A 16,338-nucleotide genomic window follows, 5' to 3' on the forward strand; every position below is an offset into this window, starting at 1 on the left:
CACTCGCTAGACGCGATCGGGCTTTCATTGCGCCATCGGAGTTAAGTTTGATGGTGTTCAGAGTAGGAGGCAACCACACAACCCAGGAGCTAGTTGTTGTAAGAGGCCCGGTTCTTTTGGAGAGGAGAGCATGCGCTTCTTTTGCCTCAGCATTGCTCCGGTTAAGGATGTCGGTTGGTGTCATACACTTGTTGTAAAAAACCACACCATTTCTTGCCTTCCACATATTCCACAGGATGTGAGGAAAAATCAGCCCCCATCTAGTACCATTGCCATCAGCGTGATGAGTGGTGCAAGCAGCTTCAATCCACCGCAGCAAGGGGAGATGATTGGATGACCGGAAAGCGGCTGGAGGCGCAGCAAGATCCCAGCAGGCTTCTGCGACAGGGCATTGACGGAAAAGGTGATCCAGCGTCTCGTCGTCCTCACTGCAACCCGGGCAGAGTGCCGAGTCAACAAGCTCGCGCCGTTTACGCTCATGATTAACTAGGAGGCCGTTTTTGGAGATTCTCCAAATAAAGAGTTTGATCTTTTCCATGCAGGTGGCACGCCAGATCCAGGAGTGGGAGTCTTCGTCGCCATCGGAACCTGCAACACGAGAAAAAGCGGATGAAACTGTTACCATACCTATGTCGGAGTGCGGCCATGTGAGCCTATCTTCTTGGTTTGGATTGCATGAGATAGGTGTCGCACGAATAACGTCCACAATCTCCGTTGGAAAGTTGTGCTGAATTGCCGAGACGTCCCAAGAGCGTTGTTCAGTAATCAAGTCTTTAACCATAGTATCACTGCCTGAGCTTTGGACGTCGATGTTGGAATTAGCAGATAGAGGACCGTCGCCCGCCCACCAGTCATTCCACACGTTAATCTTATGTCCATTACCGACATACCACTTCATGCCATCAGCAAGGACATCTCTTCCCTTCATGATGCTCCTCCATCCCCACGAGCTATTATTTTTGGTTTGGAGGTGAAGAAACTCATTGTTCTTGACATATTTTTCTCTAAGAATCTTGACCCATAACTTGTCGTGATTCGAGAAAATTTGCCACGCCATTTTGGTGAGAAAGGCAGGGTTAAAATCCCGGGCCATTCTGAGTCCCAGGCCACCAACATCCCGGGGTTTACATATTTCAGACCAACTGATAGTGTGCAACTTTTTGGTATTGTCCGCATGACCCCAAAGGAAATTCCTACAGATTCGATCAATACCATTACAGGTACTAATCGGAATGGCCATAGCTTGCATAGCATACGTCGGCACCGTAGCAAGCGAGGATTGGACCAGGACTCTCCTACCTGCCATGTTAAGAGAGGTTGTTTTCCAAGTAGCGAGTTTCCTTCTCATTTTGTCAATGACCGCACTGAAGGTGTTCGCAGAGATTCTTTCATTAAGCATGGGGATGCCAAGATATGTACCGAGGTTGTCCGCCACCGGTACTTGGGTTATGCTCTTGATGACCTGCTTAAGACCTGCATTGACGTTAGTGGAGCAGAAAATAAGGGATTTAGCGAGATTTACCTTAAGACCCGAGGCATTGCTAAAAGCATTGAGGCACTCCATCATGGTTTTTGCTTGTTTTTCTGAAGCCTCACCAAACAGCATAAGATCATCTGCGAAGAAGAGGTGGGAGATCCCCGTACCCCCTCTAGAGACATGAATAGGTTTCCAAGAGTGGGTATTGACCCTGTTTTGGATATCATGTGTCAGTCTTTCCATAACCAAATTGAAAAGATAAGGAGCCAGCGGGTTACCCTGCCGGAGACCACGTCCAGGACTGAAGGGATGCGACCCCCATTCCAAAGAATTGAGATGGAGCTTTCCCAGAGGGAGAAGAGGATGAGATCAATAAGGCGTCTCGGGAACCCGAAGTTTTCCAAATTGCTGTCAAGGAAGTCCCACGATACGCTGTCATAGGCCTTCTGGAGATCAACTTTGAAAATCATTTGCTTCTTCTTCAGCCTCTTATTGTTCAAGGTGTGAACTATTTCTTGAGTCAGAATCACATTATCCATGGTGGATCGACCTGGTAGGAAACTATTTTGGTGAGGCCCAATCAGCGTGTTCATTATCGGTCTAAGACGGTTGACAAGGACCTTAGAGATAACTTTGAAAGACACATTAAGTAGTGTAATAGGTCTGAAATCAGCAGCTGTTTCTGGGGTGTCTTTTTTAGGAATGAAAGTCATGAAGGCTTGGAGGAGGGAGTTATGCGTGCACCCATTCTCAAAGGCTTGATTGACCGTTTCCGACATTGCTGGCCCTATCTCCTCCCAGAACTGCTGGTAGAAAGCCGCTGGTATACCATCTGGTCCAGGGCTCCCGTATTTTTTCATCCCAAAAACCGCTTTTTTTACTTCCATTAGAGAGGCTCGATGGAGCAGAGAAGACGCTTGGGCCGCAGGAATTTGAAAACCAACCGGAATCGGGTGAAGATGATTGTGACCCACTTGGTCCGTCCTGCAAAAGAGTGAAGCAAAATAATTAGTAATATGTTCAGTCAGAGAAGACGGATCGTCTGTCCAATCCCCATGCAGCTTGAGGAAGCGAACACGGCTTCTATTCCTCTTGATTAACGTAGCTTTGTGGTAAAAGCTAGTATTTCTGTCTGAGGTAATACCCAATATAGTCCTTGACTATAAGGGTTTTACTCAATTTAGTCCTAAGTGACTTTTTGTACTTAATTAAGTCCTCGACTTTGATGATTTTACTTAATTTAGTCCTCTGTTAATAATTCCGTTTATTAACTGTTAAATGCAGGGTTATTAGGGTAATTTATCATCCATAATCTCTTTTGGTCTTCTTCCCCTCTGCACGCAGAAGTACTGAACTCCATCACCAAACCAACTTTAATCCTAAATTAATTTCCCTCTTCTTTATCAAGTGTCTGTACCATGGATTGAAAGAGAAAGAAATTGATTTAGGATAGTGAACAAATTAAAAGAAGAAAACTTTATGGGCATATAATATTGCAAAGAAAGCAATTGCAGCATACGAGCAGGAATTTAGGAATTGTAAGCTCTAAAAGGTTATTCTATTGAATTAAAATTGCTTCAGATCATTTTGAACCATTTCCCATGCTAAAAAAAATGTCAAAGGCCTACAACTGCTTCAGATAATTTTGAACCAAGTACACACTCTAAACTGATTGTGAAGGTGGTCATCACCTAGACATGACCGGACTACTTAATGGAGAGACAACAGAGGAGTTGAAGAGGAAATCGGTGATGTATTTACAATTGTCAGGATCTACCTTCAAGGATGATGGGATGAAGAGCGTCTCCTTAATTTGCATACCAGATTCCTTGGTGACATCAAGTCAAGGCTAGCAATCAAGGACCTCAAGCAACAGAAGCACTCACCACCTCGCACATCCCCGAACATCTTCCACTGTCACCAAAATCCACCTGCAACTTCTCATAATGTCAATTAGTTTCAATCCCTACCCATATTTTCTTCCATATTTCTCACACTTCAAAACATCAATCTGCAATAATAATAACTAGTATTGTACCCGTGCGTTGCACGGCTGTGTTTAACTGTACTATGTTGCATGACTAATTTGCTTTGGACTACATGCATGCCAAACGTATATTGAACGGAAATTATGATTATCAACATTCAACAATTATTAAAAAGTTCATGGTACGTATGATTAAATATTATTAAGTATTACACAACAATTAAAAATTTGCAACCTTCTTGGTACACAACATTAATGGAACACAACATTCATACAATGTACTTACTACAGTACTGCAAAAAGAAATTTATACTACATGTTTACAAATTATTGAAAACCTCATGGTACACAACATTCGTAGTATAATTGTTACTCTCTGCATCATCATTTGATATTAAGATTCTAAACCCTTTAGGGTTACTAACACGTGAAGCAGCAACATATAATTGGCCATGAACAAAAACAGGTTTCTTTAAGAGTAACCCAACATGCTTTAATGTTTGACCCTGGCTTTTGTTAATGGTCATCGCATATGCCAACACTAACGGAAATTGTCTTCTTTGAAAATTGAATGGAAGCCTTGTATTTGTTGGCGTCATTGACATCCTTGGTATCAAGACGATTTGTCCAGCGTTATGACCAGCGACAATTTTTGCCTCGATAACATGCTCTGATAATCTAGTGATAATAAGCCTTGTGCCATTGCAAAGTCCCATTGCGTGATCTATATTTCTCAACAACATGACTGGAGATCCCACTTTAAGAGTTAAAGCATGATTAGGAATGCCAGATGCTTTTAATCCATTAAGGAATTCTGGAGTGTGCATATCCGATAGGATGCCATTATTTGAATCCGCCTTATACACCGTGTCGCAACTTAGGTATGTCCGGCTTTCAGCAACATGGAGATCTGTCATATATTCATTCACTGCATTCACAACATCTAGCGTGGGGGCTAATATCGCACGACTCTCCATGTACTCTTGGTGACAACACCCTTCTTTGAACATTGGAAAAATATTATCCACAATAGTTGCTATGTTGTCCCCTGTCGATGGCAACAACATTTCTTGAGGAATTTTAACTTTGGCATAGCCGTCATTAGGGCCTCCCAAGATACCATCGCCGATTTGGGCCAACCACTGGGCAAAATCTTTAATATCCTCAATATTAGCACCTTGTTCATCTGTATTTAGGCGAAGATTCTTTGTTAACCTCAAGACTTGACATGATCCCCACAAGTAAGAAGAGTTTATTGTTGCAGAAACAATATCTTGCCTTGATCCTTTCGGCACAACCGGTAGTATTTGTCTAAAATCACCTCCTAATACCATCGTTTTACCACCAAATGTCTTACTACCACTATTGCAATCTTGGACCCGCATAATATCTCTCAAAGTTCTATCTAGACATTCGAAGCAATGTTTGTGCATCATTGGTGCTTCGTCCCATATTATAAGCTTTGCAGTTATCAATAGTTGGGCAAGATGGCTACCTTGAGATATGTTGCATGTCGAGTCTTCTGTAACGGCAATAGGTATAGCAAACCGCGAGTGAGCTGTCCGACCGCCTGGCAAGAGCAAAGAAGCAATACCGCTAGATGCAACATTAAGGACCACTTTTCCTTGTGACCTTATTTTTGCAGAGAGTGGTTTCCAAACAAATGTCTTTCCGGTGCCGCCATATCCATAAACAAAGAAAAAGCCGCCCTTCTGTTTTTGTACATTATTTAGGATCGTGTTGTACACCAAAGATTGCTCATCAGTTAATTGACTTTCTAACCTGCCGCTCTCTATAAGTAGAGCATCCCGATCATATCCAAGCTCATCACACAACAAACGATTGTTGTGGTTCCAAGATTCTTCAAGAATTGGAATTGGCATATGAGGGTAATCTTTCAAGGACTTGTTGTACTTTTGTAACAATCGCTCAATCTCAATTAATGCTAAATTCTTCTTCTCATCATCAGACAAACTCAGATCTGCATTTTACAGAGTGCATTGTTAAAAAAAATAAATGCTATTAACGCTATAGTACATAAGTTAAAATAATTATTAAAACACAATAATTTTAGAATAGAATACTTACCATCATTGGAGAATAACCTCCGCCTATTAAATAGTACGTCCTCTGCCAAGTGATGCCATACTTGACACCATACGTTTTCGGGCCGGTTAACCAAGTTGGATGTTAATAAGACTACAAAAAGTTTTCTCATTGCTGTTGCAGTAGACCAAAGACTTGCTTCATTGATTGCATCTATGTATTCTCTGTCATCATCTAAAAGCCCTCTTGCATAGCATGCATCCATAAATGATGGATATACTACACCTTGATACGACTTGATGTCATCAAAATTAGTAGGACCACGAACTACATTTAAGAGACATCTCAAATAATAAATTTCTCCACTGCCAGGCGGTACGTAAAATATTCTTCCAATAGAGAAACCCCTCTTCCTCGGATGCCATTCTCTAATATCCTTCTTCCATACAAATCTTGTTGGCATATCAATATAAGTTAACTCCCTTGCCGATTGAAACTTCTTGTTAGCATCAAACCACGCGGTAAACATACTCTGGTATACAGTTGGTCGACTTAACACATTCTCAATTCTGTCATCGTCCTGGAATACCACTGATTGACAATCCGGCAAATGGAAGCTCAACCTCTCCACAGGCGGGTGCCTGTTCTGGACCTCAAAGCTTAACAATCTCCATGCAGCTTCGCATGCTGACACGTATCTACAATCGTAGAACATAGTAATTTCGTCAACATGCTCACTTGCATGGTCATCTGCGGTGCTCTTATAGAATTCTGCGGTTACCTTGTCATTGCCTTTGTTCAAATACTTGAACAGATACTTGATTGATCTAGATTGGTTACACCATTCTACGTTGATGTGGGCTTTGTATTTGAGAAGAAGGTATCTATTATGTGGCACCACATATCTACTATCCAACTTTATACCATTCTTATCAACTGTTCGACCATTTGAACGACGTCTGTAGATTGGATATCCATCATCATCTAATGTTGACACATCTGCATATTTCTTAGGGAAGTGTTTAGAACACTTGTTGTTTGCCATGCATGGAGATTTAGGCCTTGCTCTACCACATGGCCCGTGAATCATAAACTCGTCAACAGCATTAAAATATGCATTGTCCATTATTGGGTCCGGTATCTCGGCTGAAATAAATTGGTCAATCATATCTGCTGTAAAGCCTTGAGGCCGTCTTTCTAGGAAAATCAGAATGTGAGCGTGTGGTAGACCTCTCTTTTGAAATTCTATGGTGTATACAACTGCATGTAAATTACCGAAAAAATCAAAATAGATATTAGATGTTGATCTATAGAGTGACTATTGGAAATTAAAATGTATAATATTAGATATTTTGAAATTAATACAAAATTAATTCACCTGCCACAACTTTTCCAAAAAGCTTTCCCGCACGAATTTCCTTCACCAATTCATCGAGCTTTATCTTGAAAACCCTGCACAAAATGTCAGGTCTATCTTCTGGTTTGAGGTTTGATCTTAGCATGTACCTTTGGATCTCTGGCCACTTCGGGTTACATGTGAATGTTATAAATAAGTTTGGATAACCTTTGGCACGACAAATCGCCATCGCATCCTGATAATTCTGTATCATATATCGAGCCCCCCCTGTGAAACTTGACGGTAAAATGATTCTTTTTCCTTAATTGCTAGTATCAACTTCCCCTCGCGTCAAAGCATCTGAAAGACCTTTGTATGCCTCACAGCGTAGCGCTCTTTGATTATTTCGAATATATAGAAGCCGGCTTGATTCCACCATTGTGTATGCATCAACCAGAAACTGTTGGAAAAGTCTCTTTGCATGTAGTAACGTAGACAGCTCACAAAACCGCTCATGTATCCTGTACGCAAAGAATTCTCGCTACGAGACCTTAGTTCTGCCACCGGTGGGTCTGAGCCTATCCAAATTGAATTGAATGTCCTCCCTATATCCGTCCTCTCTGAAAGGAAACAACAGCGGATACTGTAATGGTAAGTACGCAGGGTTCAACTCGTTTATCCGCTTTAGATATCCGGCGTTTGTCTCTACTATAATATCCCTATGACCAAGCGCCGGATCGAGATCCCCCACAATAAGTGCAGCGACTTCCGATATAGTGGGCAAATTGTATGTTCTCGCATCCCCATTCCGCTTACCAATCAATCTCATCTTGAACTCTGATTGTGGATTGCATTTTATATGCGTTTGAGCCCAACGGAAACATTTGACAAAGACATTGTGATCATCCAAATCTTGTTTTATGTCCTCCACTATTTGAACATGGGTTTCGGTACTCGGTTGATCGCCCCTATATCAATAGCGTTAAGAATTGTAAGAAATGAAAATAAGTTATTACACTTAGATACTAAAATATAAGAACGGTAGTACTTAAATGCGAATCTTTAAAGTTTATTACCTAAATGCGTTGATGCGATTCTCCACCTCATTCTCCGTGTCATGTATGTACAATTGAGCAAATTTTGGACTACTACCGTCTTGAGGAAGCAACCCTCCCATTAAATGGAAGTTTTGACCATTAATTCTAAATATTGGTGGGGCATTCCCAATATTTATAGATGTATCCACTTTTGCTCCTAAGGATGTAAAAGAGAACATGTTATTATACATCCTAATGTTTTTCAAAAATTCAATACGTTTCTCTCCTTGACCGAAAAATAAGTTGTAGATTCTTGTTGGCGGTACCCCCAATCTTGGTAGCTTGATCTTGCCATGAAAACAGCATGTAGAATACTTAGGTATTGCGTGCCGCACCTCCTTATTAATACGTTCTCCATACCAGAAAATTGCATGGCAATGATCACAAATATTGTTGGGATCCCCAATATCATTGTAGATCACTACAAAATTTGAATTGAAATGTAAAAAAGATACTTTAATAGAACAAAATATTAACTCTTCTTTTACCAAAATTAAAGAATAATAGGATTCAAAATTGTTTAGAAAGTAACTACGTACCGTCGGGTGCAGGTGGAATTACATTAGTGTGGTTAATTACCACAACGGATGAAGTTTGCACATCAGTATTGATTTGGGTGGAAATAGATGGCACATTATCAACATCTTGAATATTTTCTAAAGAGGGAGAAAGTAATGAAATATGTTGGTACAATAGTGTAATAAAAAATATATTATTTTCACAATTCTATACTAATAACTAATTGTATCATGTTAATTGAAATTGAATCTCAGTATTTATAAAATCCACGCCGCATAGAAAATAATATATTTTTACTCACAAGATTATTTGAAAATATTCTAAAACATTACTTTCAGTGCAGACCTATAAATGTTCAAAATGCATACCTAAACTTGTAGATGGTAATGAACATGTAGGTTATACTCCATTAATGGTTGGTATGCATTTTGGAACATTGTTTTCTTCATGTTGAACCGATCCAGCTGTCATGAAAGTCAACAACATTGTATAGATCAACAAACTCACAACTCACTTATTATGCATAGTTTTTATTAACCTTAGTATAAGTTCATTTGTAATTAAATGAATATGAAAATTTAAGAAACATTATTAAGATATATTATACAATGGAGATTTATATGAAATTAAATAAATAAATTTATGTCCTCATTCACATAGGAGGTTTAAAAAAAAGATAAAAACTCATTAAAAGTAAAAGTTGCTAACAGAACAATTTGCAATAATAAATTACATCTATATTAGACTGCTTACCAGCAAAACCGTTTTCCTCCATTTCTTTGCTTGTATCGTGCAATGTAGATGAAAATTCCTCTTCTAAATTGCGAGGAGGGTGAATTGATAAATTTGACCTCAACCTGTTTGTTCTATTTCTCGTCTCTTTTGGACAAAAAACATTGTTTTGTTAAGAAAGACATATGACTAAGATAGCATTGAAGTTGTTAACCATGATTGTCATTTTTTTTTGATGTAATACTAAATTCTATTTAACTAACCTTTAGTAACGTTTTGGGAATGCAAGAGCCCTGTAGCATGACAGTTTGTTGTGGTCACCTGAAATGATTGAGATGATCTTCCCCGAGATGATTGCACTAATCATCCAGTTGAAGAAATTATATTTACAATACACATTTAATTTATAATGTGTAATCTAAAACTCTTTGATAAATAAAAATTAGTAAAGTTTTTTAATGGAATTGGATACTATTACGTATTGAACCTAAACTTTCAATTTTAAATCTCTACATTCAAACAAAAATTAACTAACCTTTAGTAACGTCACTGTACGTCAAGTGGCCAACTTCATGAAATTTTGTTGGTGTGTCCTTAAATAATTGAGATGTTCTTCCCCGCAATGATTGCACTAATAAAAAAGTTCCTCAAAAGTGATTTAAAAATATATTGTGCAAGAAGATATTTAAGTACAAAATTTAATTTGTACTATATAATTTAAAAACTATATAATAACTAACCATTATTCAATTAATTTAATGGAATTGGAAGTTGATTACGTAATTAAACTACACTGTACAGTCTCAAGTAAAAAAATGCAGAACACACACCAAAAATTAAACAAACCTTTAGTAGAGACACTGGACGTCAAATGCACAACACTCCTCAAGTTTGTTGGTGTGTCTTGAAATACTTGAGATGATATTGGCCGCATTGATTGCACTAATATAAAAGTTCAACAAAAGAGATTTAAAAATAGAATACAATTTCTAATGTGTAATTTAAAAACTATATAGTAAATAACCAGTAGTCAATTATTTTAATGGAATTTTATGTCTATGGCTAATTGCGACTACACTCGCATTTAGTAAAAAGCATAACACAGACCATTAAAAAAACTAACCTTTAGTAACGACAGAGGACGTCAAGTGCCCAACACTCCTCAAGTTTGTTGGTGTGTCTTGAAACCCTTTAGATGATATTCCCCCCGTTGATTGCACTAATAAAAGAGTTGACCAAAAGTGATTAATAACAAAAACAACATTCGTAATGGTTAATTTTCCAAATATATGATAACTAACCATTACTCAATTATTTATATGGAAATGGATCTCGATTACGTATTGAACCTCAACTTGTTTTTAGAAAAAAAAAAAAAAAAANTTTTTTTTTTTTTTTTTTGAAAACACTTGTACCTATTCTTAATTAGTTAGTAATACAGTGTCAAATTAGTGTTTTTTTTGCTGGATTAGTTGAGCAATTTGTTCATTAAAAATTTGCTAGAAATGTATGGCAATTTGTTGACATAGTATTTCAACTGAGCAAATACTGAACTGATCTACATACTAAACACTGAACTAAGCAAATACAACTAAACAAATTTTCAAAATATAATTTATTGAATACAAATGGAATGTATGTTACTAAGCAAATACAAATAAACCAATTTTCTAATTTATTGAGTCTAACTAAACAATTTTCAGAACTGCAGTACATACTAAGTGTAGACAGTTTTGCTAGGTTATAGCAGTGCTCCAACTTTGCTCAAAGTTTCTGCTTTACATCTCCTGCCCTTAGATCTTGAATCCTGCAACAATAATCCAAAATTCAAACTGTGGTTTAGTTAGGAATGCCACTTTTATTTTGATCCACAACGGTTTGACCTGCAATACTTTTTTTTAAAACCAAAATAAGAAGCAGTCACAATACATAACCAATAGGGAAATTCGGGGTACAGTTTAAAACAGAAAGCAACACTAGAAACAAAGTTTCTACTTTACATCTCCTGCCCTTAGACCTGAAATCCTGCAACAATAATACAAAATTCACAGAGTGGTTTAGTTAGGAATGCCACTTTGATTTTGAACCACACCGGTTTAACCTGCAATACTGTTTTTTAATACCAAAATAATAAGCAGTCACAATACATAACCAATAGCGAAATTCGGGGTACAGTTTAAAACAGAAACCAACACCAGAAACAAAACATAACTGTCATACACAATAGTAACCAAACTGTCCATAAAAAACAGTCATAGAAAACACTCAATCTATCTTCTCTAACTTGACATGGCATTGCTTCACTTTCTTTCCACCCTTGGTTGAGGAGAATGAATCAAGCAAACAACGCTTGACTGGTCCATCAGTAGTACAATCTGTACTACTCGTTGGAGCCAACAGAGCAACAGGACTCTCCCCCTCATCACTCTCAAACCCCTGACCATTGAAAACATATATTAACCAAAGTTAGCATTTGAGGAAGACTTACTGTTTAACTGCATTTAGTTAAAAAAGAAACCCACTACCTCCAAAAATTTATCATCCCCCTCGCTTATAGGGCCTTCAGAGTTAAAGTCATTTTCTTCTAAAGCTAGAAGATCAGGGCAGAGTTGTTGCAGCAGTAACTAGTCAGTGTTAATTTTCACTACAGGAAATGGGATATTACGACAAACAAAGTGTTCCTTCTTTGCTGAAATCTTGAAAAGCATTGTCCTCCCTTTGAGTTCATATATCTCCTTTATGTGTCCAAGGTTCTGAAAAAATGAAGCTACAGATTAGTTATAAGGGTTGACAATAAAATAAATCTCAACTTAAAAAATGCCCTATAACAAATTTAGAAAAAACTTACATTCAAATTCCTTTCATATAGGTCTTCTGCTGCAATACCTAGCAAATCAACGCATTCCCTATCCCATATCAAAAAGGATGCAGTACCCTTCATGTCAACTACACGCACTCTGAGTTTATACTTTCTAACACTACCATCAGGGATTTCATTACATTTAAAACACTTATTGACACCCTCAGAAAGTTTGAGTGCTTTATTGCAACCCTTCTTAGGATAGGAAATATAAAACGAATCACTTGGTTTTTCCACACCATTTACCCTTGCAGCTATCCAAAAGTCACCAAACTGGATTAAAAAAAAAAGAATACAGATATTAAATTAATGAATAAGAATTCGCAAATGTAATCCAAAATCATTAATTACATCTTCAGTGTCGTAGAGATCATTAATAGTAATGAGCTCCAGCGATTGAGTGCTCGAATCATCATGAGTGTTTGTGAAACTCATGCTAGACATGGAAGCTATACTCCTCATGGGTGTAAGCTGGGACAGCTCTGTCATACTGTAAATTATAAAGAAGAGTTAATAACAAATATAAAAACAATGAAAAAAGAATTCTTCTTTCTTTAAACTGCTGCATTTCAGGATAATCAATATTAAAGTGAATTTGAGTGACATCATAGGAGGAGCAGATTTTTACATCACCATCTGAAATTATATATGTGTATGTTAGTATAGGTGCACATCTAGAATATGATTTAAAGTACTTTGATAAACAGTGATGTCACTTACCTCTAACACCAAATTTCAGTCTACAGCACTGGATCAGCACATACAGAGGCTCATTACCAGGAGATTGATAGAAAGGCTCAATTTTTGCAACATGGTCATCCCAAAAAGTACAGGTTAGACGATTACCCCTAAGCAATCAAACGCAAATATTTAGCGAACAACAGATGCATCCTACTTATATGGTAAAAAACAGATAATACATTACTTACTGTGAATCTTATATAACAAAATCAATTAGTCTAGTATCATTGCCATTGATGGTCTTCTGTTGTGGAGCATGTATTTGAACAACTCGACCAATCAAATCTAATTGAAAAACATATGCTGTCAAAAGAAAGGCAGAAAACAGAAACAACTTTTGTACACTAATTAATGGACAGAAAATTAAGATTTGAATGCTTACCAAACAGCTCTTTGTCATTTATGCTTGGGTTACTCCTCAAACTTTGGAATGACCTGATTCTGTACATGTGTCTAGGGAAATTTGCAGACCTATATTCTTTCATAATAGTCTCACCATTGAATTGCAACATGTATTCATGCATACTGGTTTTATAAGTATGCCAGTTGGCTACCACAAAGAAGTTTTTTACACAATAGACAGATCCTTCAACAAAACTGTTAAGGAATTTAGGAAGGCTGTCGTTTGGTATATGGGCATGCATAACAGTCCCCTGAAGAGATAAATAAATATTTATGTGCTTAGCATTTGTCGAAAAAGATTGAACCAAAACAAATATGTGCTTAGCATTTGTCGAAAAAGATTGAACCAAAACAAAATAAAACTTTACATTTGTCGAAAAAGATTGAACCAAAACAAAATAAAACTTTACAGTTTCGGTATGGGATTTGAAAGACTTATTTTGGTACCGAAACAGAAAAGACAGGGAAATTAAAGACTTATTTTGGTACCGAAACAGAAAAGACAGGGAAATTAAAAAAACAAAATTTTACCGAAACAGAAAAGACAGGGAAATTAAAAAAACAAAATTTTAGGCAGATTAATGAAGCATTTGTACAGAAAAACTAACATGGAATTGATTTTTTTTGCAGGTTCGTGAAGTATTTATGTACAGAAAAACTAACATGGAATCTATTTTTTTTTGCAGGTTCGTGAAATATTTATGTACAGAAAAACTAACATGGAATTTATTTTTTTTTGCAGGTTCATGAAGTATTTATGTACAGATATTTGTCACTGTAAAATACTTACCTCTTCGTCATGAAAAATCAACTCTCTGCTCTTGATCTGAGTAGAGCCTCTCCTTTCCATTACACAGTAGGTACGCATCACTCGTAGCTTTATAGCACTACGTCTGTTCCAGGTTTTCAACTGGTTGACAAGACAATACATCCCCATTATACAAAATCGTTTAGCAGCAGAACGCAAAAGATAACAGCACTGGAGAATTTTTTTGTATCTGTATGTAGTCTATAGCTTAATATGGCATGTAATATATATCTGAGATGTAGATGTTTAGAAGCTTCAGAGTTCTAAATGTACTGTATTTATTGTTGCCTTGGTACTCTAACCGTTAATGACGGCTAGAGTATATATATCCAAGAAGGCATTATGGAGATCGTATACATATGCCTGTATATAATGATGAGCGTGAAGGAGCTCTATAATTGTTCATGGATTACCGAATCGTTAGCGACGATTCGGTTTACTATTATATTTCCCGGTAATGCTTTTCGGCTAATTTGAAAATAAATTTCGGTAATTGGATCACATTAAACCACTAAATTTAATGTTGCAACGTTGGTAAAACCTAACGTAAAGACGCGCTGGTTATTATCCTACAAAGGCGGTCTGGCAAACGGCGCCGTTTACACTTGGGCGGAAATTTGTGAAAAAATTAGCCCATTACGACGCCGTTTTTTTGTGCTGCATTTATTGCTGCTCTTGTTGCTATTTTATATATAGAGATAATAATAATAATAATTAATGGTATAATTCTCTTATTCTTTCAAAAACAATCACTACATCAATTTGCAGACTTTTGCGTACAGAAGGGAAAAAGGAACAATCTGACAAAATTGAATGAGAAATTACCATAATAACCCTACATTTAACAGTTAATAAACGGAATTACTAACGGAGGACTAAATTGAGTAAAATCATCAAAGTCGAGGACTTAATTAAGCACCAAAAGTCACTTAGGACTAAATTGAGTAAAACCTCTATAATCGAGGACTATATTGGGTATTAACTCATTTCTGTCTCCATTTCTGATCCAATCAGTCCTAGCCTTCTGGAACTAGAGAGCCTCTTCTTGGTTCAGAACATTATCAAGATCCTTTGCAAGTTGTTGCTCTAAGTTCTGGAGCCGGATAGAGGTGTTATAGTTGTTGGCGGTTTGAATCCCGAGGATTCGAGCCTCTAGTATCCGTTTCTTTTGAAAGATGTTGCCGAAAACATTCCGGTTCCAATGCAGGCTTTTCTGAGTGACAACTGAGATAAACTCCTCGAGATTAGTACCCTCTCTAGCTGCCGTCTCTTTCCAGATGTTTTTATAGTCTTCTCTGGTGAGCCAGGCAGCTTCAAAACGAACCGGCCTAAGGATACTGTTAAGAGGACGTCCAGCCTCCTCGAGGAAAAGAATAGGATTGTGGTCAGAGCAAATGCGGGGGAGCACCACAACTTTTGCTTCCGGGAAGGCCAGCTGAGCGTTAACATTCCATAAGACTCGATCAAGTTTCCGCATTTGGACTACCCTATTACCCGCTAAACGGCACCAGGTGAATTTTGGTCCGGTCGAACCCGGGTCAAGGAGATCACAATCACTGTAAGCATCCACAAATTTCTGGATGAGGGAATGGTTAATAGAGGAACTGCCCCATTGTTCATCGCTAGTTGCAATGTCGTTGAGATCACCTAAGACGATCCATGGATCCTGCATAGAAATAGCCAGAGATTTGCAGTATTCCCAAAACCTGGCCTTAGCAAGAGGGTTAGGACGAACATAGGCAAAAGTAATAAAATAATTATCAGTCCGCCGGTTCACCTTAGTGTGAATGGCTTGTGAGTTATGACTGACAATATGGAGATCAATGAGGTCGCATTTCCAGAACAGGAGAAGACCCCCAGCAAACCCCAAGGGGTTCACAACAAAAAGATTGGTATACCCCAAACTAGAGGCTAACGTAATCATCCTCTCCACTTTTGGAAACCTAATTTCGAGGAGACAGAGAGCTTCTGCATGAGTCGTGGTGAGTAATTCTTTGACAAATCGTCTCACCCGACTGTTCGCAATGCCCCTAGAGTTCTAGGAAATGACTTTCATTAGGAAGACGCAAAAGAGGGAGAAGTTTGGTTACCGCCACCCCCGGGCGTACTACAAGGAAGAGAGGCTGGACCAGCAGATGGAGACGATCCACCCGCTTGACCCATAGCGCTACTCGTTGAACTTCCAAAGTGGAAGACGCCATTGGAACCCGCCTGACCATTGGTAGTTCCAGCGTTGAAGGTAAAGGTGTGAAGGCTAGAGTTCCCCCGACCTGACCCTCTGCCTCTCCCACGCGAGGTATTTCCTCGTCCACCACGTCCACGAGACGCTTGGT

General features: G+C 38.1%; 1 protein-coding gene across 1 annotated transcript; it reads right to left on the minus strand.

Moving 5' to 3' along the window:
- Positions 1–1,707: 1,707 nt before the first annotated feature.
- LOC116029578 lies at positions 1,708–7,096 on the minus strand. The gene is made up of 4 exons (XM_031271629.1): positions 6,889–7,096; positions 5,553–6,770; positions 3,789–5,445; positions 1,708–2,461 (listed from the first exon to the last, which is right to left on the minus strand). Exons 1-4 carry the CDS (start codon positions 7,094–7,096, stop codon positions 1,708–1,710), a joined length of 3,837 nt encoding a protein of 1,278 aa, XP_031127489.1.
- Between the last annotated feature and the right edge of the window lie 9,242 nt (positions 7,097–16,338).

This window comes from Ipomoea triloba, chromosome 9, assembly GCF_003576645.1.
Source record: "Ipomoea triloba cultivar NCNSP0323 chromosome 9, ASM357664v1".
Lineage (NCBI taxonomy): Eukaryota > Viridiplantae > Streptophyta > Magnoliopsida > Solanales > Convolvulaceae > Ipomoea > Ipomoea triloba.

Excerpts from the sequence above, each read along its gene's own strand:
- LOC116029578 (XM_031271629.1), bottom strand. The coding sequence starts at position 7,096 with ATGGCGATTTGTCGTGCCAAAGGTTATCCAAACTTATTTATAACATTC. Across the intron at positions 5,446-5,552 it reads GAGGTTATTCTCCAATGATG|ATCTGAGTTTGTCTGATGAT; the intron begins GTAAGTATTCTA and ends TGTAAAATGCAG. Across the intron at positions 2,462-3,788 it reads CATGAGGTTTTCAATAATTT|GACGGACCAAGTGGGTCACA; the intron begins GTAAACATGTAG and ends ACTCTTTTGCAG.